Source organism: Cystoisospora suis, assembly GCF_002600585.1.
Source record: "Cystoisospora suis strain Wien I chromosome Unknown contig_1942, whole genome shotgun sequence".
Lineage (NCBI taxonomy): Eukaryota > Apicomplexa > Conoidasida > Eucoccidiorida > Sarcocystidae > Cystoisospora > Cystoisospora suis.
In genome coordinates this window covers 38,056-64,419 of record NW_027154742.1, presented here as the reverse complement: position 1 = coordinate 64,419, position 26,364 = coordinate 38,056, and the positions used below count along the sequence as shown (strand labels likewise).

At 54.5% G+C, this 26,364-nt stretch overlaps 4 protein-coding genes across 4 annotated transcripts; 1 reads left to right on the top strand and 3 right to left on the bottom strand.

Moving 5' to 3' along the window:
- Window positions 1–64: 64 nt before the first annotated feature.
- Window positions 65–4,122, bottom strand: CSUI_004233 (uncharacterized protein; the record flags this gene model as incomplete). The annotated part of the gene is made up of 4 exons (XM_068064426.1): window positions 1,880–4,122; window positions 1,512–1,698; window positions 783–1,128; window positions 65–250 (listed from the first exon to the last, which is right to left on the bottom strand). Coding segments are annotated over exons 1-4 (2,523 nt in total), but the record flags the coding sequence as incomplete, so codon positions are not given.
- CSUI_004232 (peptidyl-prolyl cis-trans isomerase family 1) lies at window positions 4,114–7,464 on the top strand. The gene is made up of 2 exons (XM_068064425.1): window positions 4,114–5,407; window positions 6,198–7,464. The coding sequence occupies exons 1-2, from the start codon at window positions 5,056–5,058 to the stop codon at window positions 6,440–6,442; spliced, it is 597 nt and encodes a 198-aa protein (XP_067923608.1). The 5' UTR covers window positions 4,114–5,055; the 3' UTR covers window positions 6,443–7,464.
- A 171-nt stretch (window positions 7,465–7,635) lies between these two features.
- CSUI_004231 (phosphatidylinositol n-acetylglucosaminyltransferase) lies at window positions 7,636–13,278 on the bottom strand (the record flags this gene model as incomplete). Its single annotated transcript, XM_068064424.1, has 9 exons — window positions 7,636–8,257; window positions 8,589–8,648; window positions 9,426–9,538; window positions 10,169–10,208; window positions 11,064–11,195; window positions 11,785–11,833; window positions 12,140–12,209; window positions 12,381–12,430; window positions 12,753–13,278. 9 exons carry the CDS (start codon window positions 13,276–13,278, stop codon window positions 8,206–8,208), a joined length of 1,092 nt encoding a protein of 363 aa, XP_067923607.1. The 3' UTR covers window positions 7,636–8,205.
- Window positions 13,279–16,765: 3,487 nt separating this feature from the next.
- On the bottom strand, window positions 16,766–26,364 carry CSUI_004230 (ap2 domain transcription factor ap2iii-4; the record flags this gene model as incomplete). Its single annotated transcript, XM_068064423.1, has 5 exons — window positions 22,860–26,364; window positions 20,840–22,260; window positions 19,972–20,220; window positions 19,148–19,307; window positions 16,766–18,832 (listed from the first exon to the last, which is right to left on the bottom strand). The coding sequence occupies exons 1-5, from the start codon at window positions 22,920–22,922 to the stop codon at window positions 16,766–16,768; spliced, it is 3,960 nt and encodes a 1,319-aa protein (XP_067923606.1). The 5' UTR covers window positions 22,923–26,364.

Here is a 26,364-nt window from a genome sequence, read left to right as displayed (position 1 = left end):
AAGATATCAATTGGCTCGACCATCGAGGCGAGGAGGCCATGACAGAAGAAACAGAGAAAACCAAGGAGTGTGGAGGGACGGATCGAGTAGTGTGACGGGACAGCAGTTCACGCAAGCCTGCTGAAGGCACCGAAGGAAGAGAAGGAAGTGGTTCCTCATCGCCGCGCAGCGACTGGCCTGCACGCTGACGCCCGACAAGGCAGCGGTAGAGAGCATCCAAAAGGCTTTTCAGACTCTCAGAGGAGAGGATCTGTAAAAGAAGAGCGAAGCAGGAAAGAATGCTGGTTGAAGCACTAATGCTTTGGAACGAAAGAAGAAACTGGACGCCACCATACGACCCGTGTGGTGGCGACGCACTGCTTGGCAGCTCTTATTGTGACCTTATCGGCACACGGGGCAAGGTGGGAGTTTCGATTTTTTTCCGCACTACGTATGCTCTTCCCCTCTGTCCCCACCCCTCCTAAGCGCCTCTTGGAAAATTACACTATTCTAATGCACTCTGTCACTGCGACACATACACGAGCTCAGGACCAGCTGTGACGGGACGTAGCCAAGAATGCGCAGAAAAACAAAAACTACGGATGCCAGGGTGCAATGAGCAGTGAGACGGCAACAGGAATGCGTAAGCAACGTGTCCAAAAGAAAGACGCGGCTAGTGTCGACACGCGAGTGTGGTTGTCAAGACGATGCTTGGCAGTTTCTCAGGAGCAGCTTCTTCACACTCGCTCAAAGAGTCCCAAGACAGAGAACGTCAGTTCAGGCCACTCGACGTCAAACCTCACCCCCATGCGCGCGTAGGTTTGAAGCACCGTCGTGATCTCTAAGGCATCCAGTCTATCCGAGCTTTCAAGAAGGCGCTGAAGAATGACGTGGAACACATAAGCTGCGGAGGGCCCTAAAGTTCCTGGCCAGTCAAGGGGCGAAACGTCTTGATGGAACGCCAAATCAAGCGAGTACTTAGTCTCCTCCTCCATGCGTAGGTTTGTCAGCTTGGCGTCCTCGAGTAATGTGTCGTAGGAGTCCCTCGTGCGGGACGAGGAGGGAGAATGAGGCGGCTTGCGAATGTGATCGGGGTGCATAGGTTGAAAGAGGGACGACAAGGCATGCAGAATGCCCATTAGATCCTCCCTGACAAGCACAGTAGAGGCGCGCTGACGCCACGCCTGACCGAGTGAAACGGAATAGGAACTGACCTGATAAGTATGGCCTCACGCTGACTCGTCCGTCACTCGGACACATACTTACGAGAACCAGGCGCTGTAGATAAGACGGGTGTTCACCGGAACGTACACCACGAAGACACCCCTGCGTATTCTCGGGAGCGGCGAGAGCGCAGGGTTCGCACGCACGCTGCTCCCTGACCTAGCACATTCACGCGCAACAAAGGCTACGGATACCCGCGGACAGTCATGCTACACGCGGACTTGCCTGGCAAACGGGGACCTCCAAGTATTCATGCACCCAGACACCATGGTCACTCCTCAATGGAATAGCAATCCTGAGAGACGTACAAGCTCCAGTAAATGACTTTTTTGCTAACTTCTTTGAACAAACCAACCAGAAGCTGCGGCGGAGGACCCTGTAAGCCTGAGTGCTGTCCAGCCACGATCGCCTGGATCACGTCACGGAGAGCTGAAGATGAGAGAGAGCGCCGCAGCTCTTGGCTGAGTTGGCGAGTTGCCCGCCTCCAGAGAAACGCTGTGAAAGCGACAGTAACGAAAACGCAAAACAGTAGTAGGGACGGGTGTAAGCACGGGCTTAGCCTCACGGAGAAGACCAACGCTTTCATGCACAGACCCCCGCATAAGGAGTGCTCAGCCGCGTCCTCAGGTTCCTGTCGAACTCACGAAATCCTGCAGTCGACCGATGCCCACCCCACCTTCTCTTTGTGATGAACTTCTGTCATCGGGAACGCCATGGCGAGGTGTAGTCAATGCCTGAAGCCTGAGAACGTGGTCAGCAGCTTCGAACTCCCGCCGAGACCGATGCATGCGCAGCTTCTCGAGTGGTGTCAGAAGCTGTTTGACAACCCGTCCCGGGACCTCATCGGCTGCTTGGGTCGACTTCACAGTGGAAGCTATGAAGCCACAGACCTCCTTCTGTGCACCTGGAGTAGCCGGGGACCCAGGATCAGACAAACTGTCACTGGACTCAAAAGCCGCGATGGAGGAGCGAGAGAAGACGGAGCTCGAAGAACACGAAGACCCGGATGGCCGGGTGAAAGACTGGTCTCGCACAGGTGGTACCTGAGGAAACGAACCTCGTATCTCCCTGAACGGAGACACATAGCCGGAAGGCTTCGCCAACAGCGAACCAACGACCATCCTTCTACCAGGGCCCTCCCCTTCAAGTCTGCAGTGGGAAGGTGACAAGTATTCCCCTCGACCTCCACCTTGAATATCAGCGGAGCTGACGTCGTCGACAGGGTCGGTGAAGAGAAGGGACACGGTACGTGGCCAGCGGCCAAAATCTTCGGTATCCTCTATCGGCCGGTTTCGCCGTGACAACCGCCACCTCGTCTTCTTCATTCGTGCAGTTTCACCGGCCAAAGCTTCTGCTTCATCGCCGTTGCTCGGAAGTTCTTCTTGCTGTCCCAGTCCTTTTTCATTGATATCTTCTCCTCCCTCGAGCTCGCCTGTTTCCTCTAACACGAGAACTTTAGCTCCGTGCGAAAATGAAGACTGCATGGTCTCCTCGGGTGCGAGCGGAAGTGCACGGAAGGCGGAATGCACTTCTGTGGGCGAGTTGAGACTTCCGACCTGGTGACTCGGGATGCTACAAGTCAATGAAGAAGCACCCGCTTTGCCGAGACTATCGATGCTTCCCATGGGAACGTCTCCCTCCTTCATTCCTGTTTGGCCATTCTCCCTCGTATGGCCTCCTGTGAAATGTCCTGACTCAGTTCTGTCTGGAAATTCCAGAGCGGAATTTCCCTCGGGGTTGGACGTGAAAGCTTTCCCATGGACGGGAGAGCTCTCACGGCACGCCCCATCTAAATCTGACTCTATATAGTGTTCAGTCTCGCTCCGATCTCGGACCCCACCCGAACTGAGAGGAAGAGCGAGTAACTGGTCCAGCGGCAGAGTCAGTAGACGCTCACGAGATTCGGCCGAGAGAGAAGTCGACAACTCGAACTCTACCGACCCATTCTGTGAGGGCCCGAGGATAGGTTTAAAAGAGCGGAGAGGAGACGATGCACGCCAACCGGCAGACGAGGAGGTAAAACAAGCAGACAACGGGAATATTAGACGAATCGAACTCGTATTTCTCTGATCTAGGGAAAGAGGAGTGGCAAAGGGTGCCCTCAACATACGCTGGCATGGCAGCTGCCCCTGAGAAGACCAGGGACACGTGCCCCGGTTTCCCCGAGTTCCTTCTCGTTTTTTCTTTTGTCTGTCACAGGCTAGAATTGGCGCCCTTCTTCGATGGGGGGCGAGCCGTTCGGAGAGACACACGGCCCGACAAGATGAACATGACGAAGACGGATAAGCAGAACGGAATACAGAGGCAGAGGACAAAGGAATGGAACGCGAAAGCGCTACATATGGCGAATTCAAAGCCACGCAGATTGAGTCACACGGAGACAGCCGAAGCAGCGCCGAAGCCGTGACGCAAGGAGGCATCCCCCTTCGATGACCAACAATTCGAGGAGAGTTCCTCGTCGCTGCGGGCAACACGCTCATACTGTTGAGCACCCACGACAGCAAACAGACAAAAACTACTCAGCGTCACCACGAAAAAGGAATTGACCGGGACACGGGGAAACCAGCCGATATCGTAAGAGGGAAGAGCCAGTCAGCCAAAGAGGAAGACGCAAAGAGCAAGACGTCATCGATAAAGCTGAGGGCGGGGGGCAGATGCTGGAGTATTTAAGAGAGGCATGGAGACAAAACTGCTAATGCTTGTGGTTCATTCAAAAGTCCGTTCAACTCGATGTTGCCTGGTGTGCGCGTCCGCGCGACTGTCATTTTTAAAGCGAACCAGCCAAGGGTATACGGCCACCTTCAGCATCGCAGAAAGACAGAAGAGGCTCACTTACAAGTCATCGAGACGTCTCGTAGAGGGCTGCCTGTAGCCCTGATTGAGAAATTGAAAGGAGACCATCGGGCTAGGAGGGCTGCATGCCCCGGTAGATCTCCGACTTTCGAATTATTCCCGCTTATTCATGTCTTGCATGCGCCCGAAACACGGCGAAGGTGACAGTGTCTCGTTCTCGAACTCGTTTCTGAGGTGTGTCAGTGGAGGCAGGAAGCACAAGCGGCCTTTATGGTGTCGGGCTTCAGCCACTTCACACGTATGCACGACTCCCTGGATCCGCTGTGCCCCTGGGTATTGCTGCTTTTGCCCCCTGCATCTATCTCAACTTCATTCGGCCACGGTGTTGTCTCTTTCCTTTTTTCGGTCTCTTCCTGTTTCCAGTCGGTTTTTCCTCTCCTCGTTGGCCTTGTCCGTACTTCATTTGTCCGCCTCGTTCCATGCTTGCTCGTAGCCGAGCCGAGTCGGCCAGGAATTTGTTACGGCCTTGAAACGTCCGCCTCTTGTCCTTTCCACGGAGCACTTTCATGTAATGCAGGGAGTCTGATAGGGGTCAGCATTGAGGGGAAAGCGAGAAGACATGTTCTGGAGGGTGACACGTTACCCGTTTTCTCTTGAAAACTGACAGGGAACGAAGTGATCCAACCTTAAGGACAATAGACATCCTCAGCGCCTTTTGCAGGTCTAACATCGCTTCATTCTGACAGTCCGTGATTACTGTCCCCCTCTCCGACCGTCGCGAGGCTTCGTGTTTCTCCCCTAGCACACCCAGCCGTATTTCCAGCCGTGTTTTCTCCTTTCGGCTTCTTCACGCAGGAATCTCAATCTGCGTGAGGACCTGTCCGGCCATCCCGAGGCTGAGATGCCTATGCATCCTCGAGAGTCTTCTTATCTCGTGGATGGTCAGTGATATCTTCTTGTTCCACTTGTGGCACCACTTTCGGTTTGTATGAAGGCAACGGTTTCGTCTAAAAATACGGTTTTGGTTGTCAAACTTCCGTTCCACAATTTCCCGTCACCATGACTTTATTCAGCGGAATAAAAGATGGGGAGAGTGGCTCTATCGCTCTCCCGAAGACGTCCACTTTGGTCAGTAACGCGAAGGACGATGGAGCTTCAGCATTCCTTCTGAATGAAGAAGCAAACGTGACATTAGTAACAACTATGGGTGACATTTCAGTGGAACTGTACTGGAAACACGCACCGAGGACTTGCAAGAACTTCTATGAACTTGCGAGGTCGGCTTACTATGACAACACGGTTTTCCACCGCGTGGTTAAAGACTTTTGTATTCAAGGGGGAGACCCAACAGGGACAGGAAGAGGAGGGGAGTCCATCTATGGCGACAAATTCGAGGATGAAATTCATCCGGGTGAGTACACAGTTACCTTCGCAGTTTCTTCTAAGCCTTCTCCTCGGGCAGGCGGACACGGGGAGTAAAGCGTGACATCACCTGGAGACGTACGAGACACATCTGAAAAGAGGCAGATACTCTTGTCTCCTTATGTCTCTTCTTTTCCTATCAATGCCCTCATTCTTCTGACCCGAATAAATTTGGCGAGAAACAGTCGACCGTAGGTAGGACAGGTATCCTCAAGCATATCTTTCAAATAAGACAGTCAGAGGCCTTTGATGGGTATCTTTCCCCGTGGAAGCTGCCGGACCACAGAGCAAACGTTCATGGAAAGTTCCCCATATTACTTTTGTGAGGCCGGCGTCCATGCAACGCACACAGGATTCATGCCATACACTGTACTTCCGTTTCGAAGAGCTGTTCGTGTTTCTTCTCAGCTTGAGTACAAGCACGTGCGTGACCGCAGCAGCGGTGGTAGTCTTGGGCCGTCCAGATAGCGCTCACTTTTGTTCATATGTACCTTCTTGAGCATCGTGCCCTGTTGCAGTAACGAAACAGAAATGGGACATCGTTTCTGCTGGTGTATTTGGTAGTTCTAGAGCACTTTTTCCGTTCAGTGGGTGAGTGGACGTGCCCTTGAAAGATCCGTACAAGAGGCTTATCAGGCGTCACTCCGGTTTCCCTGTTTTCTTTGAATCTTTCTTCGTCGGCTGGGTGTCTGGTGTTCTCTGGGCGCGGAATTTTTCAGTAATATCTAGCAGGAAAAAGGGTCTTTTGTCGGAGCTTTTTGTTTGTGTTTGTCCTGTAGATCTTCGGCACACAGGGGCAGGAGTTATCTCGATGGCGAATTCCGGCCCGAATACAAATGGCTCTCAGTTCTTTATCTGTTTGGCTCCCGCACCTTTCCTAGATGGAAAACACTCGATTTTTGGACGCGTGAAGAAAGGGATGGAAATTGTGAAAAAGATTTCGACTGTCCAGACGACTGCTACCGACCGTCCGATCCATGATATCAAGATCATTAGAGCAGTGACGGCGACTTCCATTGACTAGAACACTCTTTAGTTTTATCTATCTTCAACCTATTTATCCATCGGATTACACAAGGTAGTGGTAGTGACTACTCTGAGGACGACCAAGGGGGACAGGCAGACAGAAAAACTCGACATCTTCTGGTTGTTCAGTTCAGGGTGTCGGCATACGACACCCCGCATCCATAGGTCTTCATCCCGCCGGTGTAGGAAAGGGCATCAAGCACTGCTGCAGCGCTGTTGACATAACAAATAGCAATGGGCGCGGTGGCTATCAGCTTCACGTGCTGTACATTAGTTTCCGTTACGCAGACGTGTACACACCTGTGGATCTTTTAGACGTTCCGGAAGCGTTTTGTCCGACAGCAGGAGGTCGGCGGACAAAACGCTTCCGGGGATCCGCTACTACACTTCCCACCGCCAAGGGATTTTTTCCAAGAACAAGTTGGTATCTTCCGCGTAAGCCGAAGTTCATGAAAAGTGTGTTTTCATCACGTGCGGGGCCATGTGCGAGGTAGAGGCTGTGTTCGGTTGATGCCGATGTGATGCTTTTCAGCTTTAAGACTTGGTCACCTTCAGAGCAGGACGGCTCCGTACAGCTGAGCGGTTCCGCTGAAAGCTTTGGAATTGTCGGCTACATCGTCGTCAATGCCCGGTCACTGTTACTATGTGCAGAAAGCGCTTCACGCCCAGACAGAGCAAGCACTTCCTCTTCTACGGGTCAGATGTCTAAAATGGCGCGCGTTGAAAAACATCTATTCGGTCCAGCGTACATGTGGAGATGCAGGGCTCGCATCGCTTTCGCAATCAAGCGAAACCTTGGGTTCTCTTTCGGCAGCGAAGCGGTGCTGGATGCCTTCCATCGGAGCCTCTTTCACCCACCGTCTCGCCCCGACTGATCTGTCATTCTAGGTCTTCCGACGGGTGAAATCATCTCTATAGAATGTGTCGCTCCTGAATGCGACTGAACAAATCGGGCCTGTGAATGTATACTGAAGTGTCTATTGTCGTTGTGCGCCGTCTGATGCTGGTAGACCGGGGAGTCATCTTGTACGGACTGGGCTCACACAGAAAGTCAGTGAGGAGACTCCCAAAATGAGAGCGCGCTAGTGTCGCGCTAGTCACTCTTTACGTTTGCTCGGGCTCGCCGGTCGCGACCGAATATGCGCGTACATGAAGAGGCACGAAGTTTTCACGGTTTGGCCACACTAGGTCATCGAGCGCTTCATTGCATTCATGCAGGGGAACCCTGCTAGACTCCCCTTGTCTCCTTTCGGCTGACAGGTAACAAGGCCATAGTCCAAACACGACGAAAATATACAAGTACGACTACAGAAGCTTCAACACTCGTACGCGAGATGGTCAGGCTGGCACAGCCAAAATTCGACAATGTAGGGCTGAATGAGCAGACACTTTTTGCTGTACGGTGAAGACAGTGAGTCTTGCATCTTCGGGAACCACACATTGCAATGAAAGACATGGCGTCTTCTTTCAGGCACGCGCCATTGCGAGGTGGAGCACGGACCACGACAAAACTGCAACAGTGTGACTGCAGCTGTGGCAGGTACCACATAGCGGTAACGCCTGCTTTTTGACAATTCACAGAACAGATTGGGCTAAAATCGGCGGAGTGGCAGCGCGGTGCGGACCAAAGAGACCAGCTGGGCTTTGTGACCGTTTCCTGTCCCCACCGATCCTGAAAGGGTTGAGGCCGAGGCATAAAAAAAGGGAGGCCACCGGGGACCAGCTACCGACGTTCGCGACGTTGGCACCTCCAGCCTCCTCTCAGGAGGAGTAACTCGGGACTTCTGCGACGTCCCACGGGCCTTTGATCTCGCTGCGAAGCGCACACAAGGAGACGCTTGGGCTATTAGGAGGACCACTGATACCAACTCTTCACGGACAGAGAACTGAGTCGCATCTGACTCTTATGACGTGCTTCAGGGAAGTAACAACGTTGAAAGACGAAGGCACTCCAAGCTTGTGCTTTTGCGCAGGGGATACAGGATGACGTGAAGGCAGCGAGCTGACCGGTGAGTTCTTCCAGTCACATTTCACCGGGTTGTAGAAGCCTGGGACCGCATTCTCTGGAAGCACAACGCTTTTCAGAAGAAGATAGGAGATTGCTGGCAATAGGAGCTGGCGAATATCTACATGTAAAGACTCACTTCTTGTACTTTTGGAACATGATCAACCAGTACGGTCCGACGAAGGTGACAAAAATCGCGCTGAGCACCACACAGCACCGACACACGGGCATAAGCTTTTGAAAAAGAAGTCGTGCTACCAGCTGGAGTTCCCGGGAAAGGGCTCAACGCGGCTCAACCCTAGTTACTGACTGTGTGTCAAGCACAACGGACACACAAGCAGGCCCGCCGTATGCAGTCCGGACAGAAGAATTTGCTAACTGCCGCGACACCCCCCTTGATAAGCTTGATCGGTCTCTTCGTCTGGTAGTTGGGTGAAACGTTAGCTCTCACCCAGTTATTACCAGGGGCATACAAGCCTGCATCTGCAAGCGCTACGAAACACGCAGCTCGTCAGTCGCGAACACACTCCATGAGAAAGGGTTAGACTACGTTCCACCCTTGCGGTGCCGCTCACCGTACGCCAGACAAGTCTTTGACCACTCCCCTGCTACATTACGCTTAACCTCTACATGGGGCAAACCATATCATAGGTGACGAGTCCAGGTTAGCAGGATCCTAGAGGGTAGTAGCACGATGGATGCTCAGTCTCGCGAGCCGAAGGGGCACGAACGGTCTCTTATTTGGATACAAAACTAAGCGATCTGAGCTGACCAGAAAGAAGCAGTCCCGCCCCTCAGCCGTTTACAGCAAAATCAGCAGCAGTATCTCTACCTGGAAGCAGACGGTAACCATGCTTCCGGAAGCACAGATTCATTCTCATCTGTCTACCACAATTCCTATACGCAACTTCATCCACATTGTGCTGTCCGCTCCACCGTACCCACTCGGACGCTCTACTTGTCTACTGACACGTACCAAAACAAGAAAACAATCACGATGCTCCCGGGGGCCTCAGCGGACAGCAACACGCCTGTCACGAAGATCAGCGCCGGCGTGATGACGTGGACGAAGGCCCACGGGTACTTCTGCTGAGACACCACACAGATCAGCAGCGATGGTTGGAAGCAGTCGCTATGGAAAGAGTACTACCCAGCGTCTGAACTGTCGAGGAACCGTCCCCCCGAACCGCAGGAACCCGCCCCCTTACCACTTGCTTTACCGTAATAGAAGCCCGCGTGCAAAACCGCCTACTGCTGACTCAGGAGGTGAGAAAAACGTGCGGCCGAAAGTGCATGTCCAACAACGTTGAACGCTGAGAGTTCGCAGACCTTCACTCGACAAAGGCGACTCGGCACTCCAGTCTGCCCGAGCTGCTACTCAGTACTGGATTGGACGTCTTTCGAGTATTTCTGCTGACTACAATCCACCTTGATTTGTCCAACTGAAGCCGCTTGTCGCCAATTTGCGCACTGTTGTACGAGCTGTGCCCGTGACTTGAAGACGCCACTGAAAAAAACAGGTTTCTTTTCATCTGTTTAACTCTCAGGTTGTGCTCCCGCATCTCCACTTCCCTCTCCTCGCAATATCCGATCGCTGTCAGCTGCTTGAAGCTGAGATGAGTCTTGCGCGCTCGACCGCAAAGGCTCGCGCAACACTCTTTGCGCTGGTCGATACTCAGCCACGGGTCTTTGTTTGGCCGTGTGCGGTACTCATCTTACCCATAAGACTCGTCGGGTCATTGGACTCAGCGCGAACATCCTGGCACAATATGAAAAACAGATAGTTTCGCAAAGCCCAAAGGGTGACGACAGATGAAGCCAAACCTCCGATTCACTGGCCAAGTGCACTGCCATCCTCACAGTTCCCAACTGAGAGGCTCTGACACAAGCTCAGACCGTGGTCCACCTTCGCTGCTGTCGGTCGTCAGTAGTCTCTCCGTGCACCGCAAAAGCTCGGCTGTTTCGAGACGCAATCAGCCGTCAACCAATGAAAGTACAGGAGGGGCAACCGATGCTCAGGACGAAACTGGTCAACCGAATATGGATATATATGCGTCCGAACAGAACAAGCAAAACATTTGAGTGAAAGTCAAGAAATTGCAAGCGACGGCCTTGAATACAAGAGCAGACCGCGTGGAAAGTGGGCGTGGATGTGCCACTCACACACATCGGCTCGGAATTCAGTCCTGGCGGGGCAACGGCCCAGCAAGAAACATCTGACTAGGGCAGCACTGCAGTGAAGAGCCTCGGCCGCAGACATGCAGTGCTGAACCGGTAGCGAATTGTTCCATGGCCGTCCTCGGAAACCTCCGCTCCGGTCACCTATAGCGACCCTAAGAGTACCGCACCCATGAATAAATATAACACTCGTACCAGCACAAAAAGTCGTTTACAGATGTGATTTTAAAAAAAAAAATATCACTTTTTCATACAATGTCTCTTCGATCCGAGGGAGCGGCAAGGCACCAACGCGTAGACAGCGACCGTTCGTAGAAGCACAACAGCCACCTTTCCCCAGTGATTACACACAGACACATGTGCATATCCACGCGTGCACGCAGACGCCCGTACACGGAGGCATATGTTGAGTGGACAAGCCTATCGTGCAGCCTACTCGATGCCGAAGACAAGGACAGCAAAAACTTCTGTGGAGGAGTCCAGTCTTGAAGCCAACACAACGTTCGCTAGGAGAGCGGCGTTAATGCTCATGGCCCGCGTGAAAGACTCGTCAATTTTTCCTGGATTTCTGTTAGGCAGAAAAGTGTATCAAAGAAGATGTCACCGCGTACGCGATGAGCAGTTCCAGGAATACAAGCAATAGTGCACTAGAGAAATCATGATGTCTCTCATGCGCGGCAGGTTGTGGATTAGTTTGGCCGACTCCGCACACCTGTAGGTCACCGGTAGTAAGCGGTGCGCGGCCATCCACCCCAAGAAACCTTGGCCAAAGCTTGGGAAAATGAGGCAGCCTTTCAAAGTTACGGCAGTCTTCACTCACTGAGAGAAAGTGTTACCAGTGTGTGTTTCGGCTGCATTCTAGCGACTCAAGAAAGCCAACAGACAAAGCACGCTGACTCCGGGCATACGGTACTAGGGGAACGCGAAGTGACTGATAAACTGCGGCAGAAAAGCACTACGGCGCCTGTGTGCTGTGAACTTCGGCTCCGGTCAACAAAGCAGAAAAACCGTCCTGCCCATAGACACTTGGTGAAACCGGATGTCCTGCTAGAAAATGGCTGACGCGCATCGACCAGACACACAGCGAAGAGGCGCCTCCGCGCCCCAGGAAGGTCAGGAAGGTCGCACGCGCACCTCTTCCGGTTTGCGAGCCGTACCTGTATATGTACGAGTAGTCGGTCAAAGCGAGGTGCACAAGGAGGCTCACTGAGCACAGCAGACGCACAAAAGAGAAAAACAACAAAGATCATTGCCCGCTTCGTATGGAACAATTTCTTCGCTTTGCAAATGGAAACACACGGGACAAAACTAGCTCGCGTGCCGAGGACGCATCGCATATCACGCTCCTAACGGTGCAGTGCCCTGCTCCTTGTTATGCCCCCGAGACACGAACAGAAGCAACGGCGTCCTCGCCCAGCTAAACCGAATTTATGTGCTGGGAGACTCGGCGCCGGTCTTGCAGAAAGCCTGCTCTCCTTAACCACAGTGCTGCGCCTACAACGACGGACTTACCAACGCAAAGACAGACGACCGTGTCGTCGCTGAAAGACTGAGTCAAGGTGCGCAAGATCGGACACAGGATCTGCAAAATCGGAAAAGCATCGAACAGGGGCGCTCTCAGCTGTTGGGCAGGTGAATTCGTGTCTCTACTTTGTGAAGGGTCTAACACTGTCGAGACCCAGACGTGTATTCAACTGCTGTCACTCGACAGGCGTGTACAAGACGTTAGACTACTCGAAGATTTCTCGCGTACCCGAAGACAGCCCAGGCCGACTATAGTGCTCCGAAGACCGCGCCACAGTTCTGAAGAAACACAGCACACCTACGTATAGACACAAACCGCTGAAAAAGAGGTTTATGCCGAAAGTGGCATCCCGACCGAGCTCTATATGGTGTCCGTTCACGGGTAGAGTTGTTTAACCACGACGTGATAAGACTTGGGCGGACACGCGAAAGCCTAGAAATGTGCTTCTAGTGCAACAAACGATACACGCGTCCGCCAAGCTGGGAAAAGACGCAGGAAAATTTGAAACACTCCAGCGCACCATCTGTAGCTCCACACATGCGTTCTGTACTGACGCGTGAGAAGAATGTGTTCAAAGGGAAGCAAGTGGCGGCGACATACTTTCGAAAGTAAGGTCCGCAAGGTAACGGAGGCAGAAGCCAACGCATAGGAGGACCATATCGAACGCCAGGAGAGCCATGACAGGCAGACAATGGTTTTGAACGATGAGGTAAGTGACGACAAAGATGACCAACAAGCTGCCATGCTGCGTTATGGCAGCTGTCGCTTTACAGAGATCCGCGTAGACGTATGTTCTCAGATTGGCATTGCGGCTGATTGAGCCCAAAAAACTCTGGTCGACGTAATTGTCTGGATAAGGCTGCCTTCTCCAAAGCACTTTCTCCCACTTTGGCACTTCACAGTCTCTCCCATTATTTCGCCCGTGCAGGCCCTCGCCACAACAGCAAAAGACGGCCCGTGACTCCTGGTCACACAAAACCTCCGCCTTTGTTTCGTTTGGTGCGATTAGCGAACAAACACAGGCTCCGGATCTCGAGGAGCCTGGAGAATGAAATAACGACGCATAAAAGCAGTGCTCCTGATGAAAACCTACGACTGCGGGACCTCCAGCACCAACTCCTGGCATGCAGGCTCTCTCCGGAATGCCAGGGGCGCACTCCATCTCCCCCGGCGAAGCTCGTCGGTGAAGGCCTGACGCTCTCCTGGCTCCCTGAAAACCCACCATTCTCCGGAAAGAGGACAAAAACCTCGTAAGTCACAAAGGCGAGGGGTCCAAGATGGAAGGGTGTCCTGCAGCCTACTCTAGCAGCGCTCTAGGCAGAAAATCTGTGTCCGTACAGCACTTGGGTGTCCGAGCGATTCCAAGTAACCATTCGGTGGCCCGCCGACGCGCCTTTAGAGACTGTCGAGCTGAAGACCGCTGCGGCTGGCGTGACAGCGCTCGTTATCCTGCTGACCGATTCTCGTTCCGACATTCGGTGTGGGCCCGGTGGTCACCCTTGGACGTAACAGAGACAGTCTCTGTGCAATACTTAGCCGCAGGTCTGCCGTCAAGCACCTGCTCCAGGACTCGTGTCAGAGAGGCGAGGTTAGGGTGGTTCCAGTGACCATCTCAGCAGGCACTTCACACACCCATCCAGGGCTGTGCTCAGCCCCGGACAAGTGGTTCACCGCCGAAGTCCGAAAATGCTACAGGACGTCAGACACCGCAATGCTGGTACGACTGGTGCCCTGGGTCAAAACTAGGTCCTCCACGGTGACATCACGGCACGAGCCAAAAACGCCCAAGAAGGGGCGCCATAGTGTAGAGAGCTGTCTGTCAGATTCAAACAGTGTCCGACATCCCAGCGGTCAGCCACACTGGGCATTGATTGTGTCACGGAGCACGCGGAAGTGACGATGAAAAGGCAAGGATCCTACAAAGTAACGTGCCACCCAATTTTCACGGCACTTTGCTTGACACCGGGCAGGCAGGGAGGCACGGATATAACTTGTCAACGGGTTGGTGCCACTTCTTAACACCCCCACAGCAAGGCGATGGGATATGGAACGTCGATGCCGAGGTCAAAAGAGATGCCGTTACCATCTTTCTCGCCACAAACAATGCCGTCAAACACAAAGAGGAAGAAGCAAGGCCGGTGGCAGGATCATCATGCAGACGTGTATGACCACGTCTGCATGCGCTCAATGATGGTTAGACACTCGACTCTCCCCGTCTTCTCCGCTTGCATGCCGGCTCCGCAGTGACAGTCTTGTTTGTCCCATTAAGCTAATCGCCTTTCGTAGGCCTTTAGACCCGAACTGAAACCTTCTCTTCTTGCTCAGTACTTGAGCTGTCCCTGTCCTTTTTGAACGCCGTTCTTCACCGGTGCATCCATCTGTGGAGAGTTGGTGTCCAATGGTCTCGTCGCCACAATGGACCAAAACTCCGCAAACTGTCGCTAGCTCCTAGCAGGAAATCTGGAACACAATAGTTGGGTGCAGTAGAAAAGGGAGTTGCTTGAGATACTCTCGCAACTGAAGCGCGTGGACTGAAGCGTCCTGCTCCGAGGTGCCGTGCGCAGGAGCAGGGTGTCTCCCTGTTTGGGCCGGCGTGTCCAGTTTTTCGACAAAGAAAAGGGAAAAACGTTGTGATAACAGAGTCCTGGAGGTTCATAACCTCGTGACAGAAAGTTGGGGAGTTTGGGCTGCCTCGCGCATCTCTCAAACGCAGCAGTGTAGAGCATCCACTTCCCGGGTTGGGGCGAGCTTCGAAGCAGAGTACACTTCGAAAGTGGTGTCAGTGGGTTCGCGTATCTATCACTGTAGCCATTCTCCGCGGTCTCAAAGACCGTAGCACCTTCCCAACAAAATGAGTTTCTGGCGACTCAGGGTAAAAGATCCGTCGACCGCTCCTAAGCAGATTGGCCAGCGTACCAGGGGTAGGTCGTTTTCTTCGGACCAGATGAGAGGGCACGCCGATAACAAGCAGTTTGGCGAGCTGGGTGCTCACCGGGTTTGACTTGCCTGGGTATCACCAGGGATTCGGCAATTTATTACTCATAGGCTTTTTATTACCGGCCCTCCGATGCGAGCCAGCAGTCTGGCAACCACTTGCAGCGTACTCGCGTCGTGCGAACCTGGGTATTGGAAACCCACAATTCATCTATCTCCATCATCGTGGCCTTAGCTCGCGTCTCTCTGGAACTGGGCGCGACCTGCTCCGTTCGCCACGTCGCAGTGCGGCTTCTCGTCGTGGCACCAACTGCGCTCTGTTGTTTGTTGAAAAAACAAGTTGTTTTCTTTGGGTTGAACTTCTGAAGAGATGCGACAACGCTGACTTGAGTGGGCCGCTTCGGCGGGCCCCGCATTATATGGGACCCGCCCGAGCTCGGGTTCGTCTGCTTTCTTTGTCTCGTATGCCCTCAACGAGCCTCCCATCATTTGTTTGCACGAAAGTTTTGCGAATCCCCCGCGATCCGTAGAAAAAGGAAAAGACACATTAACATCGATTGGGAGACTTGTCAGCATATACTGTGGATCTCTCCGCAGGACGGCGGACAAAAAAAAAGCCTGGCCTCAAAATACCCTCACTGGTCCAACAGTGCCCGCGACCCCACTTATTTCCACTGCAGAAAGCCCCTTTCGCGAGAAGAGTTGAATCCATCTCTCCGGCAGGGACGTTTTTTTTCTTGAAGATAGCTCTCCAGGCTATCGCCAGGCCTAGGAATCACTTGGTGCGAAGGTTATGTAGCTGTTTCCCGATGATAGTGCTGGAACGTTTCCTCGAACCGTGGCTACGCCACGCTAGAAGCAGCATGCACCAGAACATCTGAGCACTCGCACTCAGGTGCAGCTGTTCATGGAACTCCTTTATGTACTATCAATTTCTCAATCGCAGATCCCAGTCTGGTAAGGGCTGCCTTATCTACGATGCCTGCCACCTGTTCTGTTCAAAACGACAGGGCATGCGCTGTATTCGGCAAGCAGTTGAAAAAGCGAACAGCTGTATATTCATTCCGACTACGGAACGAGCGAGCGGCGGCCCTGCTGGCGCCGTCTATTGAAAAGCATTCAACACTTTCGAGGCTCCGTGGCCCCTGCCCGCCCTCTGAGCGGCTCCCGAGAGCGAGATCCCTTAACGACGGCAAAACTTCGTCCCAAGGGTCTACGCGAGCCACGACGCCAAGGACGCGTATGGCCGTCGGAACCCCTACCTTTTTGTGGATACTATACAGGCTACGAGGCCTGGAGCACACACATAGTACATGCGCGGGGAAGAAGAGACGCGAGACTCTGGCTGGCTTGGCTTGACCCAGCTTTTCCGCAGACCAAGACAACTTGCTTATTCTCGCGTTCTCCGTCGCGGTGCTTCAGTGAATTCCCTTAGCCCCTCAGAGAAGTATAACAAATGGCGGGACGGGGGAAAAAGTGTGGCGCGGCTTGGATACCGTGTAAATCTGAAATGGAGTTCAGCACCCGAAACTGAAGGCCGAGTCCCCTTTCCCAGCAATGCTGCGATTGAGTATCAAGTGAGACCATGTAGACTCCTCAAGAAAGTCCACCTTGGGATCTCACTCAGCCGCATGTTTTACCTCGAAGATATGATGACGTGCGTGGACCATATCGGGACGTCAGAGGAGAAGTTGTACAAGGGAGTCCTGTACGGCTGCTTCTCCCTCGCGCATGGCGGAGCCATCTGCGCTTTCGTAGTCACTACTAGGACCAGTTATCAGCCCGTTGTCGGTCTCCTCGGCACCTGTGGGAGGTGCAGCATGGAGCGTACCGTCCCCTTCTGTAGATTCCGCATTCACGAGGGATTTGTCTATACTCGCAGTGCGAGAGAGATTGGGAGACAGTGAGGGTGAGACTTGAGTAGAGGTCACTGACGACTCTTTTTGCAACACGACAGCCTGCTGTCGGTGGCTCCTGCCTCTCGTGTCGCTGCTCACGAGCTGCACTCCGCCCGCTACTCCAAGCGCGCTGTCGCGCGCTTCGCCGGGGCGAAGTACGCATTGTCCCTCCTTTCCCTGGCCGTTATTTTTATCATCTGCACAGCCGCTGCTTCTGTTTTCGCTGTGCTCTGCCTCGAGGCTCTGCTGTCTCGTCTTGTAGAGGCTGCGCCGCCCAGCCTGGCTCCGGGTTGCTGATCTACTCAGAGAACCCAAGCAGACAGGGTCGTCACTCACATCTGCTCCCAGCCCCGTCTGTGCGGACGTACGCGTGTTCGATAAATTTCCTGCCCCGTGGCCTTTGTGGCCATTGCTCCGGCTTCTTGTGTTGTGGCGGTGGGAGTGGTGCTGCGACTGCGCGTGGTGGAATGCTTTTTCCTCGATCCTCTCTTTCATTCCCTGATCTTCTCGGCGACAGTTGTTCTGTCGTCCTCCCTGATGCATTCCTTGGGTCCCAGTGTTTACGAGATAGCCGTGGTCGTGGCTACCCCTTAACTCTCTCGCGTCCGCTGCTTCTCTTGACAAATCGGTCTGTCCTCCTTCTCCGCTGTCGCTGTCTTCGTCATTGATACCGCCCGCCTCGTCCGAGCCTGCCGTCGTGACGCGGCTCGAACGGCCTCCCTTGCTCTGTCCTGTCTCGCTGTCTGTGGATGCCTTCTCCTCTAATGGCCCTGGGGAATCTCCACCCTGTCGACAATGAGCACCGCACCCCGTGTTTATGAAGCGCTCTCTATCGGCGAGGGACGTGTCTGGATTTCCCGTGAGACAAGCTCTCATCTGTTCCGTCCGTTCTGTTCGTCGGCACGCTGCAGTCCCGGAGTCCTCTTCGCTTTGTCGGGGGGACATGGTCAAAAGCTGACGGAGGAGTTGTAACAGCGTTGTCTGTGGCAACTGCGTGGGCACCTGCTTTGTCTTGATGCACGCCCGGAACACTTTTGTGTATCGTGCCAGGTCATCCACGTTGCTGGCGGAGCGCACAGTCTGCTTGTGCCGTTCAAGAACCGCAACGCATACCATCGCCTCCCTTGGCGAAACCCCGCAGTCTATCGTTCCCCTTTTCTCGTTCGCCGTGCCAGACCCCTCGTCCGGTCTCTCTTCTGTCTTGCTGTTGCTCTCGCAGCATGTGCCCACCCCACTGGAGCCTCCGGACTGACCGTGTCGTCCAGCCACTTGTTCACCGTCTCCAGCGGAGCCATCACTCGAGTCCTGGACTCTAGGCGTCTGCGCTGCTGACGGATTCTCGGCTGTCAACATGCTCACAGCGTCCTGCACCGACTGAAGCAGCAAGAGAAGCAACTCCTTGGTGAGGTGCAAGATCAAAATCGGTCCTGCGGATTTGTTCCTCTCAGAAGTGCTGGGAGAATGTGCACAATCTACTTCGGCCTTCCCCTCGAGAACCGCAGTATCAAACTTGCACTCCTCCGTACCAGTACCACACGACTGTAAAGCGGGGCCACAGCTATTGCGGCAACAAGAGCTGGAGTAGGAGAAAGCTGGAGAAGACGAAGAGGAGGCCAAAGGCGTCAAGCTATCCCACCCTTCCTCTTTTCTCTGACGGGAAGACGCCTGAAGAAGGTTGTTCCCCTTGCCGCGCACGCGAGTACAAGGGCTACCCGAATAGCGGCCTGCTTCTTTCAAATGATGCGAGCAAGCAAACGCAGGTGGGTGATGGGGAATGATCTGGCATCGGTCCCCACAGCAGCTTCGGGGCCACCGGCGCCCGCAGCAGTTTACACCCAGTCCGGAGCTCTGACATGAGGACGGCATCCACAAGGAACAAGAAGAGACCATGGCTGAACAGGAGAAAGCGAGCTAGAAGATCCTTTGGACGCAGCAAGCCCTCAAAGAACGCTCTAGAGAGTGTCCGCGGTCCTGCTTTCTAGAACTAGATCCCTAAACGGTTCGCTAGCATTATCTGGGCAAACTGCCTCCACTATTGCTGTCTGCAGTTCACCCTCCAAGCAACACTATCGACTTCTCCCTCGTCTGCGTCCACTGGACGCACTGGGAATCGGAGGCTGCACAACGTGAAACATTTTAGCACTGGAAGCCGTTTCTTCTCACCTGGTAAAGTGGCCGAAACCCACAGCAACACGAGGAGGTTCGACCCGGACAAGAGCTGACGCTGACCGGTACAGGGCAAGACAAGGGGCTATCTGGAGAGTTGCGGCAGGTCCGGACAGAGGGGCACAAGGGTGGTAGGACTGACCCTGCTCCTCGCTGACTGCACGCATAGACACGAGTGACAACAAACGGCCCCCTTTATTCATTCCTGCTTCCAAGGCGGCCCTCCAGAAAGCAGAGACTATGTGACAAGCTACAGTGGTTTCGGGGCAAGTGTCCCTGACAAGACTGCTCTGTTCGCAAACAAAGTTTCACCCGCCCCGGGACAGCAGACAGATAGCATACTACACAAAGCCACCAGGACCGGACTACGCTCCGAGAGCGCCAGTGTACTTTTTTCAGCCGCCTCAGGAACAGCACAAGGCTCGCACCAGCCATATTCTCCCGGTCCGACTTCTATCCAGTGCCCCGGCCAAATTCCCTCCTGACGGCGGACAACTAGGTAGCAAGCACAACAAAATCTTGACAAGATTTAGGGCGCCTGCAGCTGCGCAGAGACCGCCACGGAAGTTTCATCATGTTCGCCGGAACTCCGGTCTAAACTCTGAATTACAAGCGGGCCAAACAGGCACGGTTACATATACCTAGGACTGATTCCCGGCCCCGGAACGCCGAGACAGCAACGTCCCACTTTGTGCACACAGTAACTGCAATGCACTAACAATAGCTTTATCAGCCTTGTCAGCCTGGCCATTCGCTCCAACGGAAACAACCCTGGTGGTCTTCGGGAAACTGTGGTGCGCAGTGACGGATCAACTACTTACTCCTGCAAAGCCTTCGGCGAAGCGGAGCTCTCAGGCCCCGCTGCAAGGGCGAAGGCCGCGAGGGAGAAGTTCGAAGGAATGAGGAGAGAAGAAGCGAATGAAGAGGCGGAGAGGATAGATCGCCGCTTGTAACATGGAAACAGAAAAGACTCGGAAGCGTGGCGAGGGCTAGGAGTGAGGTTCTCGGAAGCTGAAAGCCGCTCAACCGGCAGTGGCGTCTGCGATCCCGACGTAAAAGGGTCCCGGCCGCTGCGATTTCGGACAAACCATGCAACAAGCACAACGGTAGGTGATTGGCACTCATCTGTCCCTACATTCATGACAACGGCGTGCAGATCATTCTCTGATCAGTACACGGGTGGAGCAGCCTCACCGCATTCTGAGCAAGCTGTGCAAGTGACCACGTGACTGAACGCAAGTGTGAGAGTGCGTCACAGGTGATCGCCACCAATGTCTAACTCCCTTGAATGTGTATCCCCCACTTCAGCCGAATCGCCGCCTTCCTCGGGATCTTGGCCGGGAAAGCCACAGCTAGCACCGAAGTAGATTTTCCCGATCTGCGTCCTTCGTGTCTCCCGCTCCACCACCGCCTCCTTGGCCGGCTTCCCCAGTTGCTAGACGATGTTGGCCCTCGGTGCCTACGCATCCCAGACCCCTTCATGTCACTAGGTAATCCATGCGACTGTTTGAGTCATGCGGCCTAGTAAGCCAGCCAATTAGCAAAATAGTGGATCATATGGGCAGAGGGAGGTGTTGCTCCGGCGCGAGAGGATTCAGGCCCAACTGCACTTATAGAAGCAGAAGTTGTTGCTTCGTACTCTACCGAGCCCTTTCCTTAGGAACAGACAGGAAAACAGGGAAACCTCACCAATCGGTTCTCTCGCCGTCTCCCGAGCTACCGCGAAGCAGCAACGCCGAATCGCCGTCTCGGTCGCTCCGTTCAGGATCGTCAGCAGGTCTACCGGCGGCCGGTCCAGTGTAACTCTGGTAGCAATCCTCTGATGAGTTGGCTGTTCTCGAGCCGCTTTTCTCGGTGCCGTCCGCCAGCTGGTGTGTTTCGCCTCCGGTGCAACGTCGACGACCAGACACTGTTGTTTCCGTGCTTCCGCTTCCCTTGGAGCTATGCGGCGTCTGACCGCCGGCTCCTCGAGAACTGCCTGACGATCTTCTGTCGCACCCGTCTTCCTCTTTGACTTCTTTGGCTTGGCCTGATAGGGAATTTCCTGTGAGCAACCTCTCTGCTTCCTGTCCTTCTCCGTGGCCGCAGGACGTGGCCGTGGACCCGCCGCTATGTGACGGGGGGGTCCTCGGTACTGTTCCCCACGACTTGCAGTCGTTTTCTTGATTGCTGTCTGAGTTGCCTGCGAGCCTTCTGCGTTTAGCTTCCTCATCAGTGGTTCTTTCGTCTTTCTTTTTCGCCTTGGAAGCATCTCCCTCCTCCTCGCCCACAGAGGGGGTAGTCCCGCTATCCACTGTAGTCCTTCCTCCTTCTCGCGAATACACACGACCTCCCTCCGGGTCGTTCCCCTCCTGCTGCTGTATCACAGAAGCTTCTGTCTGGCCGTTCCGGTGATTCCGTCTGGACTGGGACTGGTTGTCAGATGACGTACTCGATGTGTAGACAGAGCCATCCTGAGAGACGCGAGCCTCTTCTAGTGGGGCGCCGGTGTTGCGCCATACTCCGTCGCAGTCATCCCCATCGTGAAAGCCTCGGTCTTGAACGTGAAGAGCGTTTTCGCTGACAGCATGCCGGGAAAGCTGCAAAGTCGTATGGTCGGAAGGGGGATCCTTTCGCTTGCGCTGCCTCCCAAATCTGCTGCTCGAAGTCGTTGCCGTGCCCGATGGAGTGCCCGTCGTCGGTGTAACCGAGGAGGAAGGCATGCTGCTGGCGGGGAGCGCCTGCGGCTGAGAAGAGGAACTATCGAGGCAATGGTTAGTAGTGCTCGGATCTATCTTTGTGCTGCGGGCTTGTGGTGGCCTCATAACTAAGAGCTGCCGTTGCGCGCTGTTGCAAGGCTCGTCGATGGGGCTGAAGGACTCCGGAGCATGGCTCAGCAGCGACTCAGCTGTTTGTGGAAACGTGCCCAGCGCTGCCCCGTCTCTCGCCGAGTTGAACCCCATTCCGACAAGACCAGCGTGAGGTGAAGCGCGATGGTGGCCCAACGCATGACCGAGATCAAAAGGCAGAAACTGCTGCAGAGAGTCTTTGTCCAAGCGCTCAGAGAGTAAAGAGTGGGAGGCCGCTGCCCACGCGGAAGCTTGATTCAGGAGTTCTTGCTGCTGCTGCAGCTGCAGAGACCATCATCAAGTGAGAAAACTCGAGAGTTTGTCGCCGAAGCATTGCCAGACAGTCTCACAAACAGAGCAGACAAGCACGGACTCCGGTGAGTGTGGCTACTCCCTCTCTCGCTTGCCCCCCCCATTACCGCAGATTCACGGAATGGCGGTCTCATGTACAGCACTTGCAGGGAATCCATCTGTCACTTGTCGGGAGCAATCTCGAAACGTCTACAGCGCCTCTACATTCAGGGAGACTGCCAGCGTCTAAATAAAGTGCTTACACCTCTTGACCATCCGCGGGCTTGTTTGCTGACCTATCAAGACACTCCATGTGGACCGACTCACGCCGTCAACCCGACGACGTAATGCATGTCGTTGACGCAGAACCCCAACTGCGCTTGTACAATAGGGTTCAGTTGTGGAGATTCAGGCTCATCCGCCCCAAACACTGCCCGATACCCTATCCTGGGCAGACAAATGAACCAGTCGAACGTTTGACCAGTACGGCCACATCTGCTGTACCGTGGCTACGGCCCTGCCCCGCCTCGACGGGGAGCGGCCTTTGTACGGTTTTCAGCTGAGTGTCGACGGGGAAACGTACAACTTACATCTACGGCGGGCAAACAGCCCGGTGTGGGGCCAGACCCAATGACGGCGGATCCAGATGTCATACTGGGGCTCTTTGCTTGTTGCTGCTGCTTCCGTCCACTTCGGTCGCGCAATCCCAGCTTCTGTTCTTGCAGTTTCCGGCACTCTGTAGACCGGATCACATATTCCGACTCAGTGTGTACCCATATTCAGAGCCAACGTTTCCACGTTGGAAGGAAGGACACCCCGGAAAAAGTGTCTCGGCACACGAGTTGTCATTGCTGTTGTGACAGGTTCTACGAAGCACTGTACACACATCCACCAAACAGTTGCTTGGTCCCCCGGAAGCGATCTCTCAACACGGGGAACGAACTGCGGCCACTCGTCACTGCGACTGGCACGACTACTTTAAAAACAGCACCGATAACACACTTGGGGTCGTCCACCAACAAACGGAACCAGGAAAGAAAGATCGAGCTCAGAACTGAGGCACTCATTGGAGAGCCCAGACGAAAGACATGGCAAGCCGCACCCCGAACTAGCGAGTAGGCTAGCCTGCTTCTCTCGTGTCCAAAGCACAAGCGGGCAGAGGCACTGAGGTTCTTTGAAAGTCGGTAACAGTCGCCGAAGCGAGGGATTACTGTACTAGAAAGCTACCTACGCCAATACAAACCTCCTAGTTGGAACAGGTTCGACACGCCAGCGCGTGGCATGCTGCTGTCAGTATCAGATTGGTCTGCGCGACACCAGAAGTAGCAGAGGCTCTGTCCTTTCCGACTACACGCGTGCTCATGAGTTGAAACCAACACAGAAGAACCACGCCCTTGGCAGGCGCTAAAAGAAAGGCAAGAGGGCAGCGAAGCCACGTGCCGTCACGTTGAAGACCTCCAAAGTGAGCGGTCCGTGGAGGCGCATTAGAGATTGTCCTCAGTGCAGAATCTCACCGTGTGTGTTAGTCGTCGTCACGTTGCCTACACGGAGAGTACCACGAGGAGGTGTAAAATGCATTCGTGCACTAGATCATTTGTCTGGATTATCACCTTCCCGTGTGTCCCGCACGTCAGTGTATACCAGGCTGTCCGTACACACAAGGTCACTGAGAAACCTCTCTACAATGGGCGCTCGGTCTTCGTACTGGGGCCGCCCACAAAATGGGATTCATACCTGTCGCCATGTTGTAAGCATTAATGAACCCGAGCTTGTTCACACTAAACTTCCTTTCGACTCGTCGCTTGGATTGTGGATCATACCAAGACGCCCTCCATGTCTTGTTCACCTTATCGTAGCGCACGCCGACAACCTTGGGCAGACTTTCCCGGGCATGATGATGCCCAGCGGCCGCGTGCTGAGCCGGGTTGGGGACTTGTTGGAAACCTACCATGCCGCTCGGCTGAGCGTGTACACCGAGCACATCTCCTGTCCGAGGTTTCTCCGTCAGGATGGACGACTGCAGAGTTGCCGGCCCCGCACCGCCAAGAGCCACGCCAAGGAGGGATGACCCAGTTGTGTTGCCTCCTCGAGGAGATGTCCGCAGCAAGCTCTGGCGAGTGCAAGCCACCGGGAGCGAGGGCCACGGGGTGCTGGACATATCAAGGGCACTGGTGCCTGCAGGCGTGGTAGTCGTGTCTGAGGGTGATGTGACCAAAGAGGCAGGCCGGATGCCTGGCAGGAGACTTAGCATCGGTGGTGGAAGTGAGGGCCCCGGGCCTAGGAGAGGGTTGTCGGAAGTGGTGTCGGTAAGGTTCTTTTGATGGTCTGCGGCGGACAGACAGCTGCTGAGCAGACCCGTAGCAGAGACAGGAAGGGTCGGACTGAAACCTGAGGGGCTCGTCAGAACTGCGTTGGTGGTGCCAGTCGGGGCAAGCGCAGACGGGACATTGTGAGTAGAAGCCCGTGGATCCGCGGGGGTGGCTCCTGCCAGCGCATCTGGCAGCCCTGAGCCACCAAAAGAGCTCTCCAAAGCCGGAGAGGACCCAGGGGACACAGAGGTGTCGCCGAGCGAGCCCGCATAACATCCGCCCGCACCGGCACTTGTAAATGCGGCGAGCGCGTCGTCGACAGTGTCTGGGCCAAGCGCTGCCCTCTGTGGCAGCGAAGGGAGTGAAAGGGACCCGTGAAGTGACGAAAGAAGCGGACTGTGGCTGTTTTTACTTGTTCGAGAACTGTCGTGTGTTAGAGGGCTCCCCCACGGACGGCTGCCGCTTCGAAAGAAAAGAGGCGAAACACGGTCACCGCCCGCCGGAGCTCGAGGGCCACCTCCGGCTAGGACATCGGGACCAGGAAGGGCGGGGTTGGAGTTCCTACCAGAGGAAGGGACCTCCTCTGAAAAATCCGGCAACGTGCCTGATGACGCTGCCATCGGATACTTCACTGATGCGCATGCGCACTGGTGAAAGAAACGAAAAGGCAGAATGCTCACCTTTTCCTGTTTCCGATGGCATGCCAAACCGGACACGCCAGAGCGGGCCCTCGAAGGAGCAACCGCTGCAGCTTTCTCACCAACTGGAAAAATCTGGTTGTCCCTCTCCAGAAGTTGAGCACACAGCAGCAGAGACGTACAAACCCGGCCCTACAGGGCAGAGAGATCTTTCTCGAACACTCCTACCACCATGTTGAGTGAGCTGGAAGGAGAAAAGGCTTCTGCTATAGCCGCAAGCCTGTTGCGGGCAACGACAAACGCGAATGTCTGGACTAGCACGTAAAAAAGGGGACAAAATTCGCTGTGGGAGCTGGAAGCTCTGGGATGGTTGCGACGTTTTTACCGGCAGAAACTCTGAGACAGCGACCTTTTGGATTATACACAGGCCCTTTGACGGCTATACGCTCCGTGCACGCCACTGCAGTGAAGAGAACACTTCGGCTCCACCGTTCAAAGGTGCCAAGCTCGTCCCATCCTCGTGTCGCAGTGAAGCGAAGAAGCCCCTATACAACAATTTGAAAATAAACAGTCGCGTAAAGATAACCATACCCGTGACGTTGTCTTTGACACTCCAGAATGCACTTGAAGAGGCCCTACTACGAAAGGGGCGGCGGCAACGGCCAAGGATACTGTCCAAATTTGATTCCGCACAGCCGGCGTCGGAAAGGCGGGCGCTCGGCCCAAACGGCCACGAAACCAAGAAAAGTTAAGCGATGATGGCGGAAGGTCACATCGGATGCGGAAGTGGCCATCGCCAACGAACCAAGACACGGGACTTGTCTGATTACTGGAGATTCAGAGAAGTTGGGGGTCGGGGCACGTGTCGTCGTGCGCAGCGCCCGCCGGCCTCCAGTGAAGGAAAGTGGTGTGCTACCCCCCACCACACAATGTTGCACGGAACCAAAAAGCCGCCCTTTCGCGTCAGGGGAAGGTGTCTACCCGCTGTGTGCTTGTCTCTCACGAAGAAAATTGCGATGTCCTCTGTGGCGAGGCAGAGACAATAAAGGGCGCTTGTTCGAGCTCGGAGGCACAACTTTGTCTTCGTTGCCGAAGTGGTCCAGGTGTGTCATGCTGTTTGGCTGCCAGGGCTGCAGCGGTAACGGATG